The sequence below is a fragment of the Ursus americanus genome, chromosome 13 (assembly GCF_024610735.1).
Source record: "Ursus americanus isolate L20-20 chromosome 13, mUrsAme1.1.p, whole genome shotgun sequence".
In the NCBI taxonomy this organism is placed as follows: domain Eukaryota; kingdom Metazoa; phylum Chordata; class Mammalia; order Carnivora; family Ursidae; genus Ursus; species Ursus americanus.
The window spans coordinates 21370894-21385418 of NC_142139.1; the positions used below are offsets into that span (position 1 = coordinate 21370894).

The window sequence follows — 14525 nt, forward strand, 5'->3', positions numbered from 1 at the left end:
TTTGATAACTTGCCTTTATTTTCTTAATTCGATTGGCTGTGCTTGGTGACCTTCATGCAAGTCTTTGGTGGTTTCTCTTTTGCATAAAAGTTAACTCTGCTTCCACTTCCATTTATTTTTGGCTATACTTTTAATCTGTTCCTTCCCCCATCAGTTGCATCTTGTGACGCTAAGGGATTGTGTAGGCATTCTTGAAATGCAGGGATTTTTGGTTCAAATACTGCAGAACGTGAACGTGTCCTGAATCCGTGTCTCCTCCGGGCACACAGAGATGGCTTTGCCCCTTTTCAAACCCGACTTGTGGCTTGGCTTTGACACTGGCAGGCAGAGCAGGCATCCTCTTGGGCTGGCGGAGCAGTAGCACAAAGTGATCTAGCCCGCGGACTAGTCTTCGGTAGCTGTTGGACGTGGACTGGGCAGGAGCGCTGGCTAACTGAAACACTGGTGTGTCAGTTCGTGGAAGGCCCAAGTGTATTTATGTTGAAACATTCCTGAGCCAGTGTTTTGAATATATGCGTTAAGCTTTTGTATTTTGGATTGAGGAAGTGAGTTGGACCGCGGAGCTAAGCTATGCTGGGATGGGGGGGCTGTGGTAGGTGTAGGGTCAGCCCCTGCTAGAAACAGCAGTTACATTAGACTTTTGTCTCCTGTCTTGCAGTTAGAGCAGATAGTTAATAGCTACATTAAATTTGCTTACTTTACAGTGGGAATTTCCACAGCAGTGCTTTATTTGCACAGGGCTGTCCCTAGCTTTGAAGTAATGCATAGGGGCGTGTCTTGGGTCTGTGCACTTTTGTGACACCAGTTGACCTGCTGGACTCTTTGGTACTCGTTGGTCCTAAGTGCCTTACTTTGTTAAGCTAGTTTGACATTCCTGAAGACAGCAGCATGTCATTTAGTGTCTAGAAGCACAGCAGTATTGGAGACAAATAGCAGATTTGGTATTTGGTCAGTGGTGAGGTTCTCTCACAGTTTGCGTTTTGTGGTGGTGTGAACACCCAGACCACCATTCATTCCAATTTCTGAGCCTCGCATGCGCCCTGCAACCTGGCTTATCACACACACGTTACCAGTGGAGTGTGTGCAGTGGGTATTAAGTCTACTCTTGAGGTTTTTCCTTATTTTAGATCTAGGGCAAGAAGCATGGCTATTTTTAATTTCAAAGGAGAGCGTTTGAGATACCTGCCTGGTAGGACCCGAAAACGGCCGAGCGCTCTGTGCATGTACAGAAGCCAGGCTCCTGAGGCTGTGATCTGTGAGGCTTTTATAGCGTTTATTGTTACCCCACAACGTTCTGTTCAGTGGGAGTTCGGGGATGTTAAAACAAAATGTTTTCTCTATTCATTCTTTCCAGTGTTTAATAGAGAATTGTTCTTAAATGGTGTGTACATGTCCAGAATTTTTAAAGTCACTTAAACTTGTCACTGGAGTGGACTAACTTTAGGTAATACTGTCTTCTGTATGGTCAGTAAAGTAATTTTAGACATCATTGGCATATTTTTAGAGTTTTCAACTCCTCCTGAAAGCAACAAGAAAATAAAAATTTTACTTGCCATATTCTTAATTTAGTTTGCCATTAAATGTTGACATTCTGAAGACAAAACCAAAATGCAGCACCAACCAAGTGTAATCTTAGCACATGGTTTTTAAGAATTTACAGGTGGCTAGTGTTTTGCTGTAACATAAATCACTATCTCCTGGTTCTTGTGGTATTTCAAATACTCTCAGTTCTGGTTTGTTTGTTTTCACCCAACATACTTCAAAAAAAGTTCTGTAACATACCTTTTTTTTTTTTTTTAATTAAAAGGGGATGCAAATTATTTTTGCTCGAATAATATTCTGGGAGCTTCTTGACCACTTGGGAGGTTCCTTGGAGAGAGCATGGCTGTAGAGAGAACTGGTATAATACCGTCAAGACTTGAGTCTCTGGCCTGTAGGCTTTCGGTGAATGTTTCTGTAGATGTTGGTGCATTCCTGACTGGAGGCATGGCCCCAGCAAGTTGTCTTTAAATGCATTTTTGCTTTATTTTCCATGACCTCATTTTCGTAGAACTCAGAAGCCTTTTTTTTTTTTTTTTTTTTTAATAAACCTGTCCTCTAGGGGCACCTAGGTGGCTCAGTTGGTTGAGCGTCTGAGTATCCGACTCTTGATCTTGGCTCAGGTCGTGATGTCAGGGTTGATATTGATCCCTCCCCCCCAAAATCCGGGCTCCTCTCTCAGTGGGGGGTCTGCTTGAGATTCTCTCCACTCCCCCCACCCTGTGCTCTCGTGGGGTGTCTGTCTCTCCCTAAAATAAATAAATATATCGATCTTTAAAAACAAAACAAAACCTGTCTTCTACTAAGTAAAACAGGTATATTCTTGGTGCCTGTCACCCTCAGATCTTGACTTACGGTGGTGCTGATTCTTCTTGAGCATGACTGTTCTCAACAACAGTATATTTTTTTCCACTTAAAGTTTTTTTCTTTTTTTTTCTTTTTTTTTGAGAATCTGTTATGTGCACAGTACCAACTCAGGTATACCATATGTTGTAAATAGTCACCTGTGTCTTGTGCCTGATGGCTCTTGACGGTGCTTAAAAGCTTAAAGTAAACCAGAAAGATCACCAGCAGCAAATGTGTGCTGTTGGACATGAAAGGATCCTCTAGTTCTCTGTCCAAATCCTCACCTTGTTCGGCAAAATTTAGGTTTTATACAAATTACGTGTGTGAAGTAAAAGGGGAGCGTTATCCTTTCCTTCACTGTTAATGGATGATAGAAAATCATCACTTATTTTCTGCGTGCATTTGAAGTATGCACTTTGATACATTTTGAAATGTTTATACCCATGAAATCATAACATTCAAGATAATCCTCTCTTTTTTTCCTAGTTAATCTCTGATCTACTTTGTTACTATAGATTAGTTTATATCTTCAGAGTTTTGTGTAAATGGAATGATGTAATATGTACTCTTTGTCTGGCTTCTTCCGTTCCACATAATGATTGCAGCATCACGTTGTGTGTTACCAATAGCTCATTCTCTTCTTTAGTGCTGGGTAGTGCTCCATTGTATGGATATAGCATAATTTGGGTAATAAATTGTATGGATACCATCATATGTTTACTCATTCAGGTTGTTTGTGGCTATTTGGGTGATTACTGGCTTTTGGCCTTTATGAACATTCCTTTTGTCAGTGATAATTTAAATTTTGCCTTTTCCCCAGTCTTTCCCTTTCTGCAAAGTGAGTTTTTAATAGATAACTTTTTCTCTTCCTTTTGCATTAGTTAAATTAGAAGGAAGAGGAACAGACTATTTCTGGGTGGACCGTCGTTTCCCTTGGATAACACATACCAAATTTGTAGTATCTTCGGATACCTGGTTTTAAAAGCAAATGTGGTACAGACACCATTTCCAAGAATATAAAAGCAGCCCTAGGAAAAGTTTCTAAGTGATTGCCATTATGTGGGTTGTGTTCTTGGCCAGCAAAGCTGTGCACTTCCTGGGAACCTTGGACACTACCTGGGGGGGACTCTGACAGATCTTTAAGAAGAGGCAAGAGTGTCACAAAAACCAAGAATGAGCAAATTTGGGGGCACCTGCCTGGCTCAATCAGAAGAGCATGTGACTCTTGGGTGCCTCGGTGGTTCCTGGTCCTGGGATTGAGCCCGAGTCTTGTCAGACTCCTGGCTCACCGGGGAGCCTGCCCCTCCCTCCCCACCGCCCGTTTGTGCTCTCTCTCTCCATCTCAAATAAACGAATAAAATCTTAAAAAAAGAGAAGAGCATGCAGCTTTTGATCTTGGGGTTGTGAGTTTGAGCCCCACACTGGGTGTAGATATCACTTAAAGAAAACTTAAAAAATGAGCAAATTTGTTTCTGCTGTAACTCTGAAAGTATTTGACTATAAAGACTCACCTCCCCTCACTCTGTGTTCGTTCTTAAAGTATAGCAATGGAATGATTCTTCTAAAATTTGTGGTTTTCTTATATTTATATAATTCAAAGGAAAGGCCTTTTTGCCGTGTATCTTCTTTCCCCTCCATGAAGACTTGGGCATCCTTCTAGAGTTGCTTGCACTCTTCGCCGTCTCTCCTCTCAGCCTGTGGGCTGGCCGGAGGAGGGCCTGCAGGACCAGAGGGTGAAAAGAGGCGGGTCTGAAGACATGGACTATGGGCCTTCCTCTCCAGGTTCCTGATGTAGCTTTTGTCTTTCCTTTTTCCACTCATGACCAGATTTTGGACTTCTGCAAGTTGGGTTCGCACCGCTGTGTGCCCAGAATATTTCTTTCAGTGTGGGAGTGAAACATTCTCATTCATTGGAGTCTAAAGAGACATACTTATTGTTCTTTAAGGAAGAATTTTCTAAAATATTTACTGAACAGTACAGGCCACCTGTAGGAAATGTAATTCTGCTAACCTAACAGCAGTCAGTTGACCCGGTAACAGCCTTCAGAGCTGGTGACCAAGGGTAGTACCCACATCTTCTGTGTCAGAAAGGAGCTTGGAAATCTCCTTTAGTCTCGGTCATTGCAAATCCGATGATAGGCTTATGTGCAAAATCTATTTCTTAAAGGTGCTTTGATTCTGTGTCCCTTGTCTCTGGAGTCCACAGAGATAAAAACTTCCTCTTTGAGTGGCAGATGATTTTACTGGTGGAATGGCAGTTCCCTCGGTATGGGGCTTTTATTTTGCGGAGGTTTGTTAATTTCTGGGAAATAGTACAGTATGTGTTCAGGGTAGAAGTGAGTGATGAGTAAGTTCGACACCCATTGGGGACAGCTAGCTGTGAGGGCTGTTTCAGTACTCTGGTGGTGGTATGGTAGCCACAAACAGGAGGCCACTGCAGTTGACCCATAAAACAAGTGACAGGAGGCAGAGGTCGGTGGGGAGAAAAGAGGCTGGGATTCTGAGGTATTAATTGCAGTGAATATAACTTGGCCAATGATTGGATGTATCCTGACGACTCTTAGATTTCTGAGTTCTAGTAGAAATGGTAGTGGTATTCATCAAAATAGAAATGGAAGAGGAATAACAGGTTTGGGTAAAATGTTGAGTCCAGTTTTTATCGTGCTGAGTTGATTGACCTAAAGAACCCTGAGCTGATGTCTTACCTGAAGGTGAACGTGGACCTGGAGCTTGGCAGGGAGGTGAGCGTGGGAATGCAAGTCTCACAGTCTCCTGGGCACATTGGGAAGACCGATGGCAGGGATGAGCACTCCCTGGGGAGAACACTTGGAGTAAGAAGGAGAAACACTAATGTGTACAGGATTCATAGAAGACTGAAGGACCACCGGGTAGACAACAGGAAAGAGAATTGCCACCCAGGCTGAGGGAACATCTCGAGCAGGATGGAGTTGGTAAAGAACGAGATCTCAACATTTGCTGCAACATGGACGGCACTGGAGGAGATAATGCTAAGTGAAATAAGTCAAGCAGAGAAAGACAATTATCATATGATTTCTCTCATCTATGGAACATAAGAACTAGGAAGATCGGTAGGGGAAGAAAGGGATAAAGAAAGGGGGGGTAATCAGAAGGGGGAATGAAGCATGAGAGACTATGGACTCTGAGAAACAAACTGAGGGCCTCAGAGGGGAGGGGGGTGGGGGAATGGGATAGACCGGTGATGGGCACGTATTGCATGGTGCACTGGGTGTTATATGCAACTAATGAATCATCAAACTTTACATCTGAAACTGGGGATGTACTGTATGGTGACTAACATAATATAATAAAAAAACATTAAAATAAAACAAAACAAAACAGGATGGAGCTGGTGCTGCAAAGAGGTCTTAGCCTGAGAGGAGCTTAGACATAGTGGCAGTTAGGAGACATGGGTGCCCTGGTAGGGCTTCCAGATTCTGTGGCCTGGTGGAGGAGAGGCTGGATAACAGGATTAATTAGTTGTGGAAGAAAGGCACAGAAAAGAGCCAGTTGGCATTTTTGGGGGGAAAGGGGAGTAGGCAATTTTAAAGGTTATTTGGCCATAGCACTTAGTCTAGTGTAGTCTGAGCTTCCCTGTTCCAGGGCATGCTAAGTTTTTATGTTCTGTGGAGTTAAAACTTTTTTTCATGTTTTGGGAGTGGCATTACGATTTAAGATAATGATCTAGCATTTAGAAAGTTTACTGAAAACTCAGTCAAATGTTTTCCAAATTGTATTGAACAATGTGAGAGACTCCTAAGAAGTGTAGGCCTACAGATGAAGGCTCCACATGCATGATTCTCTTAAAAGGCCTCCCCCTCCTGTGTGCTGTGCCTGGGCTACACAGTGAGGATCGGAGTGATCTTGTTAAGCCTGCTCTGGAAAGTGAGTGGTTTAAGTAAGTGCTGGGAGTGGAGGAGCATCGTGGCTTATGTCGTGGGGAGGTGCTGAGATGAGCCTTGCCGAATTTGGTTGAAAAAGCCCCCGTGGGGGCATCTGGGTGGCTCAGTTGGTTAAGCATCTGCGTTCAGCTCGGCTGTGTTCCTGGGACTCTGGAATCAAGCCTGGGGCTCCCTGCTCAGCAGGGAGTCTGCCCCCCATCCCTCCCTTTTGCTCCTGCTGGTGTGCTCACGGGTGCGCACACTCTCTCTCAAATACATAAAATCTTAAAAAAAACACCAAAACCCTGTGGACACACAGTGATTTGTGTACTTTTAATTGTTTCTCTTTGGCTATTTGTCTTTAGGCCTCTCAACTACTTGGTCACAGAATTCCCGATCCCAGCACAGGAGAGGCTCGTGCTCCAGACCTGAAGATCGAAAACCTTCCGAGGTATTTCCTGAATGATGGTGTGACTGTGCATGTCCTACCGTGTGCATGAGTACATATGATTGGCACACACCTGGTTGATTGATACTGATGTCTCTCTGCAATCCTGGGCAAGTTATCTAACTTCTTTGTGCCTCAGTTTTCAAATTTGTAAGACGGGGGTGACACAGGTGTTTGCCTCATAGGATTCTTGTGAGGATTAAGTGGGTTAATACACAGACGTTAATACATACTAAGCACGTACAGAGTGCTCAGTAGTAAATGTTAGCTATTATTATTAATTATATTCTTTTTTTCCTTTTCTGTTTCATCTTCGCTGGCTCCCAACAACTTTTCCTCTGGCCAGGAGATCAGCGGGTTCGGCTGCTGCCAGTCACTGCCAGCCTCAAGTTAGTTTTGGCCATGAATTTGTGGCTTATTTGGCAACAACCCATTGTAATTCTGGGAGTTTTGTTTTGGCGATTACGTTTAAGGCTTTCCCCCCTTCTTTTTCGATTTGTTTCTCATCTTCTATTTCCCTGCTCCCCCACATTTTGTTACCTCCCTCCCTCCCTACGTACCTATTACCTATTGTCTCTTTATTTAACATTGCTCTTAGGTGCATTTCTTGCTGCTGGCCTTTGTTGGTGAGGGGCCTCTACTGGTCCTGAAGTAGGTTTTCCTTGACCACCTCTGCCGGGCTCTGAGGGTGTAAATGATTGCAGGAAGGGCATGTTAGTTGATCGCAGTTTTAAGGTTTCAGGAGGGCAGGTTGTGGGGAAGATGATAGCCTTTGGTTCAGCGCCTTGTTTTGTGCTGCCTCTTGAAGGGGATGGCTTCAAAGCCTACCTCCTCCTGTAGCTGCAGAGGCCTGCGTTCCACCAGGTTCTTCTGTTTCTGTGCCTGTAACGGGAGTGCTGGAAGACGCTGTGTTGTGGAGTATAGGGGTTTTTAGTTCTGGAATAACATTCTCCATGAGGAAGCATAGCATATTTCCTTTAAAATCATAGAAGACATCCCAGGAGACACTTAAACATTAGATCAAACCTTCATGGGAAGGTGGCCGTTTTATTGCCTTCATTTTCCCAGGCCTTTGTCATTTTGAACCTGCAGTGCTCCCCTCCTTTCCTGTGGGATCTGAGCGGCTCTGCCTGTCTTTATTTCTTTCATTCTCGGTGCTGCCTCCACAACCAGTGTGCTCCCATTCACACTGTACACTCTTAGCTCAGGACAAGAGTACGGGGGCTTTGGAGAGGGGAGCTAGTACTGGGCCTGATGGACACGAGGCAGCGGGGAGGCTGAGCAGCATGGGTGGTGCCGGCCTTGCCCCCGACCCGTGTTGTGTTTGATTTTTTCCCTAAGATTCTCTGAGTGGAGCTCGTAGTTCACACTGCTTTATATGTAGGTTAGCACTAACGTCGAATTCTGCCAGAGACCGTGGGGGAGTCCGTTTAGGGTGTCGGTTTCAGTCCTTAACCGTGCTCATCCGAGTCTTTCAGTAGAGGAAGGGCGGGCTGCCTTTTCTCATCTTGCTGCTTCAGTTTGACTTTCCTCCTTCTTTGGTAGACTCCCTTATTTTTTACTTATAAGACTTAGTTGGAATGTGTTTTTTAACTGATTTGCTTCCTGAAGATGTAGACCTGTGATTTTTGTTTTAAAGGACTTTTCTCTTTTGGGGGTAGGAGGGCATGGGTGATATGGGTCCTGTGCACCTGGGCTCGGCGCCTGCTTCGGGGGGCTCCGTGCTGCAGGGGAACCTGACCTTGCTTGTGCTTTTGTGGAGGGTGCGCAGCCAGGTTCTTGCTTGTTACTGGGACTTGAAAAATGAGAAGTGGCATAGTGGGGAGAAGTTGGTGTCGAAAAATGGCAGGCTGGAGAAATGGCCTTTTTATTCAGCCACTGCCTCAGACTTTATTATGGTGAAGTTTATTAAAGTGATCAGCAGTCTGAAAAGCCACCAGGAAAAACAAATATGGACCTATTAGCAGGCATATAATGTGAACCGTGCCTCGCAGCCTAAGAAAGAACTCCCTGTCCCAAGAAGAGAGAGTTCAGCATTGTGACTTGTGTAAACAGAGAGTGTAGCTTACAGATGCAGGCATGCTTCGTGCCAAATACAACTTTGGGCCAGCGCTAATGCCAGGGTCAGAGCTTCCTTATGTAGCCCTGAGACACGAGTGGACTGAGGACGAGGCCCCGGCTGGCAGGAGGAGCATCTGTGCGAGGGCCACCTTTGCTCTCGTCTCCTCTCTGCCTCTGATGAGGGGTTGAGGACTCCCTCCGTACAGGGGTACTTTGGAGTTTTGTGGGTCTGTTTTTGGTGGGGTGAAGAGAGGGTAGAGTAGCTTGCTTGCTTGCTTCTTTCTTTCTTTTTCTCTCCTTCCCTCCTCTCCTTTCCCCACAAACACTGCTTCCCTTATGGAAGGTAAAGGTGCGTAAACATGTTCTTTACGAGCCCTTTTTCTGACTTGACCCCATTGGTCTGTCATTGCTTCTTTCCCATATTTTTCCCCCCTGTACTTCTGCGTGGCACCTGCCATCCAGGACCTGACTCCCCAAATACCTTGCCATAGGCCCTGGTGCCCTGGGAGGCAGGAGCTGGGTGGTGGCGGTCTGAGTATGGAAGAGGAGGCCCTGGTAGTTTTGGGTTTTGGCTTGAAGTTGTTACATGGTTAGTGGAGTTTTATTTCTTAAACGTTTACCAAAAGAGCACCCTTGAGTGAAATAGCAGCAGCCCGCTTTTGAATTGGGAGTTCCTAGAGCTTTTTTGGGGGAGGACAACGAGGTTTCTTCACTGCTGTCAGAGATGCTGCAGGCTTGTGGAGTTGATGAAGAAGTGAGAGGGTAGTGTGAGCCGTTGCCATCCCCAGCCTGAGAGGCCAAGGGCGTGGCAGGCTGAGGGGTTCCTGTAATAGGTCAGACCCGATCTCTGCTGATACAGTGACCTTGTTACACGGCAGCTCCATGGTTACCCTGCAGCTGCCAGCACTCTGAGTCAGAATGCAAATATCAAATGTCAGTGACCCTTTCTCTCCCTTTCCAGGTGTTTAGGACAGACCTGATCACCGCTATGAAGTTGCATGACTCCTATCAGCTGAACCCAGATGAGTACTATGTGTTGGCAGATCCCTGGAGACAGGAGTGGGAGAAAGGGGTCCAGGTGCCCGTGAGCCCCGGGACCATCCCTCAGCCTGTGGCCAGGTAGACATGCCTCTCCACCTGCCATTGCCTCTCTGCCCTGACAGCCAGGTGCCTGAGCAGGGCAGTCAAATAATAGGAGGCCTCTAGTGGCCACAGAAATACAAACACGTTAGGTACATAGAGTAGTGATTTTGTGGGCCATGGGCTTCCAAACTTAATATTCCAGCCATCTTGGGAAGGCGCTGTTCTCTTTCTAGAGGAGGGCAAATTCCACGACATTTTGGCGAGATGACTGGCTGGGGAAGGGAAATTTGGATGTTTACACAACTGCTGTTTTTTTCCCTCACCCCACCCCCAGTTGTGTTCATTCTGGAGAGCAGTTCTCCTGGAGAGGAGTGTTGCAGGGTCGGGCTCCACCTCTGGAGGAGGGCGGCTGAGAGGAGGCCTGCCAGATCCTGGTTATGTGGAAGGGGGGCTTCAGAGGAGGGACAAAGTTTGATGAGTTCTCTTCTGCATGGACTTTGCCCAGTTGTTCTTGCCAGGCTTTCTTTGGGTTGACTTAGAAAACACTTTTCCCCTTAAGGGTCTTGTGGGTCTGGGTCCTTGATGACTTACCTCCGCATGGAGCTGGGGCCAGTTTGCTCATTTCTTCACTGTGTTGCTTCGCTGATGTGGAGGCCCCCCCATAGGGAGGGGAGATTCAGGGCCTCTGCGCTCAGCTAGTGCCTGGTTTCTCTGCTGTGCTGTCAGTCAGCTGCCGGCTTTGTGAAGTGGACTCTTTCATCATTGCTGATCATTGTTGTTTTGGGGTCTCTGTGACAAATGTCCCCGTGAATGTGCGGCCTTAAATGACCAATCCGATGCCTCCATAGGCCAGAGTCCTGGGCTCTGCAGGATAAACACTGCGTTTGCCTTTGAATCTGCATATGGGGCACAGCACTGTTTCAGCATTGGCAATCCCCATCCAGGAATTACTCACCAAATCATTTTTTTATTTGGGAGCCCAGCGTAAGAGCAGTATATGTTACCACAGCTTATGGAGCTTTTAGCTAAAACCCATGGTTGAGTCGGAGAAATAACTCCCTTTGGTTTGCCTGTTTCAGTGTCCTGTAGATGAAATCACTCTGGTAATTGTGAGGTTGATGACAGTACTGGGACACTCTTAGGACCACTTGTTGATGGTGACACAGACTGCTGACACATGGCGATGTGGAGGGAGGAGCTGTGTAGACGGTGGGGCTGTAATGCTGGGCCTTTGTCTTTAGGAAGAGGGCCGTTCCTTCCAAGTTGGGAGTGATTCGATCTTGTGTGCTGTCATTTCTTTTGAGTGGGGTGTGGTGGAGGGCACTGCAGGTGTTAACAGGTTTGGGGAGAGGGTGGCAGTATAAGGGGAAGCAGGAGCTTGTGGTCCTCTCCTGGGATCCTAAGTGTATGCTGCGAGAGTCCCCTACTTGGCTAGGCCTCTTGGATTCTTAGCCTGCTTAGTAACGGACAAGGGCTAATTTTATTTTTAAGATTAGAGGTGGTGGGTTTGTCCTCTTGGTTCTCCAGTGCCCTGCTGTGTGTCATCCTGCCTTTGTGGTCGCTCCTCCACGGTGTGCTTGAGAACCTAGTGCCAGACCTTCAGCAGGTGGGCAGGCCTGATTGGTAGAAAGTGATTTAATTTAACCTTGGAACTTCGGAGGCCAGTGTTTTCGGGGTTGCCAATAGGTCCGAGCAAGTGCTGTCCTGGATCAAGGCAGGGCATGCGGTCTCCCAGGAAGCCAGTTGGAAAAAGCTGGTTTTGAGGACATCTCCGTGTTTTCACTTGTATCTGTTTACGTTTCGGGGGCTTTAATGAATCCCACTTAGTTTTATTAGCAGTAATGTTAGGGTTTTAAGCCTGTTTATCTGGTGATAACCTGGGGTTTAGGGCGTTGGGAGTAGAAGCAAGTTTTGGGCCTTGTGACAGACTTTCTTTCATGTGGCAGAAAGGGTAACCTGACTGCTTTGTTTTCTTGTTAACTAGGGTCGTGTCTGAAGAGAAATCCCTCATGTTCATCAGGCCCAAGAAATACATTGTGTCGCCGGGCTCCGAGCCTCCAGAGTTGGGCTATGTTGATATCCGGACGCTGGCCGACAGTGTGTGTCGTTACGACCTCAACGACATGGACGCCGCATGGCTGGAACTGACCAACGAGGAATTTAAGGAGATGGGTGAGAGACCACGGGTTATATTGTTTTATTAACGAATGACGAGTAGAGAAGAATTTCAGGCACGTGGGTGCGTTGTCGAAGCTCCTCCACGTCACCTGGTGAGGCCGGCTCCGTCCTGGCTTCGTCTCAGAGTCAGGGGGTCTTTTTGGGGAGATTCGCGTGTCTGGCTATGGCCTCTGTGTGCAGAGGGCCTCAGTCTGTGAGGGGTTTGTAGAGAGAGTGGTGGGATTGAGGAAGGATGGTTTCCATGGGCATGGGAGGCAGTGTTCCCCACCTCTGCCCTGATCTACCTGCCTCACTTACCTCAAGGGAACCGAAGGCCAGAGAAGTGAAGTGACTTCCCCAGGATGACAGGAGGATCTGGTCTACACAGATTCCTGCTCTGGTAGTGTTTTCCTGCAGTGCGATTCAGATCCTTTCTTCAGCTGTGGCCTGTTGTTTCTCACAGCAAACTCCACACGTCGGCCAAGCTCCCCGTTTTCTAATACACCTCTTGTATTTTTACCTCTGTGATTCTCCTTAAGTCCTGCTCCGAACCTGGAGTGCTTTTCCCTTTTACCGGTTCCCCTCTGCCCTGCTTTCTTTCTGTGAAACCCCCGCTTGGCTGAGCATTTTGCCCATCGTGGTCTGTTTTCTGTAAGTTCTTTGCTGTGTGCATTTACCTCTCGTGCTTCTGTACCTCATTTTACTTGCGCCTCTGGTGTCAGGACCAGGATGGCACGTCGGTTTCCTCTCACATGGCCACCTCTGACGGCTAAGTGCTGCGTGCGGGGCTGTGATGGGCAGGAGCGCGGAGGTCAAGTCTGGGCTCGGTTTGGAGGGACTGTGAGGATGAATTAGAATTTGCGCTGTGGGCCCTGGGTGGGGGAGAGGTGCAGAGAGGTCTGTTGGCAGTTTGGCGCACAGTAAGTATTTACACAGTGCTTGGTGGTGGATGTCACAGCCCCGAGGGACACAGACGGCTGGTGGTGTGTATCAGTCCTTGAGCCCAGCACAGGGCCTGACAGACAGCAGACACTTGCGCTGCCTCGCTGCTCCCCGGCCCATCGCGTGGGAGCAGTAGAGCCGACGGAGCCGGCAAGGTGTGACTTTCTCCTTGTTTGATCACTCACGTATTTTGACGAAGTACAGTGCCTTCCTCCTGGTCCCTGCTTTTCGGTATTAGTGGCCAGGATGTTAGCAAGCCAGGAGGTTGTTTTACACAGTCTGTTCCTAAGTTTTCAGAGCTGTCCTGGAACTGAATACCGTTTCGTTCTAACTTCAAAGATTATAAAGTTCTGCTTTGTAGCAGCTGTGTAAAGACCCGCATCACGCACCTGACTGGCTGGGTGTCCTGTCTACGGCAGAGGGTACAGCCAAAGATGCCGAGGCCTCTGCGGGTGGTGTAAGTAACGAGTACTGGGCTCACTCACCAGGTTAAAAGGTAGTGAGGAATACCTTGGCAAGACAGGTATGCGGTTGTCTAACGTAAATTGAACATATGCTTTTTAAGATGTTTTTATTTTTATTGGTCTTTGTAATGGTAGAAGTTAATTATAGGGCATAGGATTGTATTTTCAAAGCCAGTGTTGGTTTCAGAACTGGTAGGAGGAATTGAGATGTAAGTGCCTGGCTGGGCAGTACAGTATCTTATCAGTAAATAGAGTGTGAGAGATGGATAGGTGGCTTTTTTGAATATGTGCTTAGAGCTTATCACGGTGTCAGTTCTGATGTGTTCTCCAAATTTTTAAAAACTTGAAGTGTTAATTTGATGGTTTTATATTTATCAGAGTGCATAAAAGTTGGCTCTAATGACCTTTCTATTGTTTCTTACCACTTACATGTTTTGTTAGAATATTTTTATAACCCGTTTTTTCTTTCTGCATGAGTATTTTCGTTGTAGGACGTTTGGAATATATCCACAAATGGAAGAAAAGAAAAGTCTTATCTCACCACTACTGTAACCACGATAACCATTTGAAATTTATTTTTAATCATTCTTGCATAAGAATGCATTTTATTTGATTCACAATGAGCTGTTTCCTTTGCTTCAGACATTCCTTGTGTTTCCGTCTTTCATGTGTCTGATTAACTATGCATCTCAACTTTGTAAATTCAGAGGGTGAGGAGGGATAAACCAGTTAAAAACATTTGTGTGCTCACAGTGAAATCTGTTCTCAGAGCAACATTTTAAGCAGCAAGAAAGGAATGTTTTTCAGAAGACTCTCAAACCATAATACATGGTCGTGGTGTTTTTAAAAAATATTTATTTATTTAGAAGATTTTATTTATTTGAGAGAGAGAAAGAGGGAGACTCTCTCTGAGTGTCTGCTGAGCAGGGAGCCTGACTTAGGTCTCAATCCCAGGACCCAGGGATCATGACCTGAGCCGAAGGCAGATGCTTAACTGACTGAGCCACCCAGGTGCCCCCCCTTTTATTTTATTTTTTTAAAGATTTTATTTATTTATTTGAGAGAGGGAGAGGGAGAAGCAGACTC

The 14525-nt window shown here is 46.2% G+C and overlaps 1 protein-coding gene across 11 annotated transcripts in view; it reads left to right on the plus strand.

Annotated features, from left to right (window-relative positions):
• JADE1 (jade family PHD finger 1) overlaps positions 1 to 14525 on the plus strand; it is a 187821-nt gene that overhangs the window by 150424 nt on the left and 22872 nt on the right. For 7 of the 11 annotated variants that reach the window (XM_087866439.1, XM_045798990.2, XM_045798994.2 and 4 more), the window contains exons 3-5: positions 6650 to 6735; positions 9755 to 9912; positions 11861 to 12048. In XM_087866439.1, coding sequence (XP_087722565.1) covers positions 6650 to 6735; positions 9755 to 9912; positions 11861 to 12048 — 432 coding nt within the window. Of the gene's footprint in view, positions 1 to 6649; positions 6736 to 7078; positions 7122 to 9754; positions 9913 to 11860; positions 12049 to 14525 lie in introns of all 11 variants that reach the window. The other 4 variants (XM_087866440.1, XM_087866441.1, XM_087866442.1 and 1 more) reach the window with 2 other exon arrangements.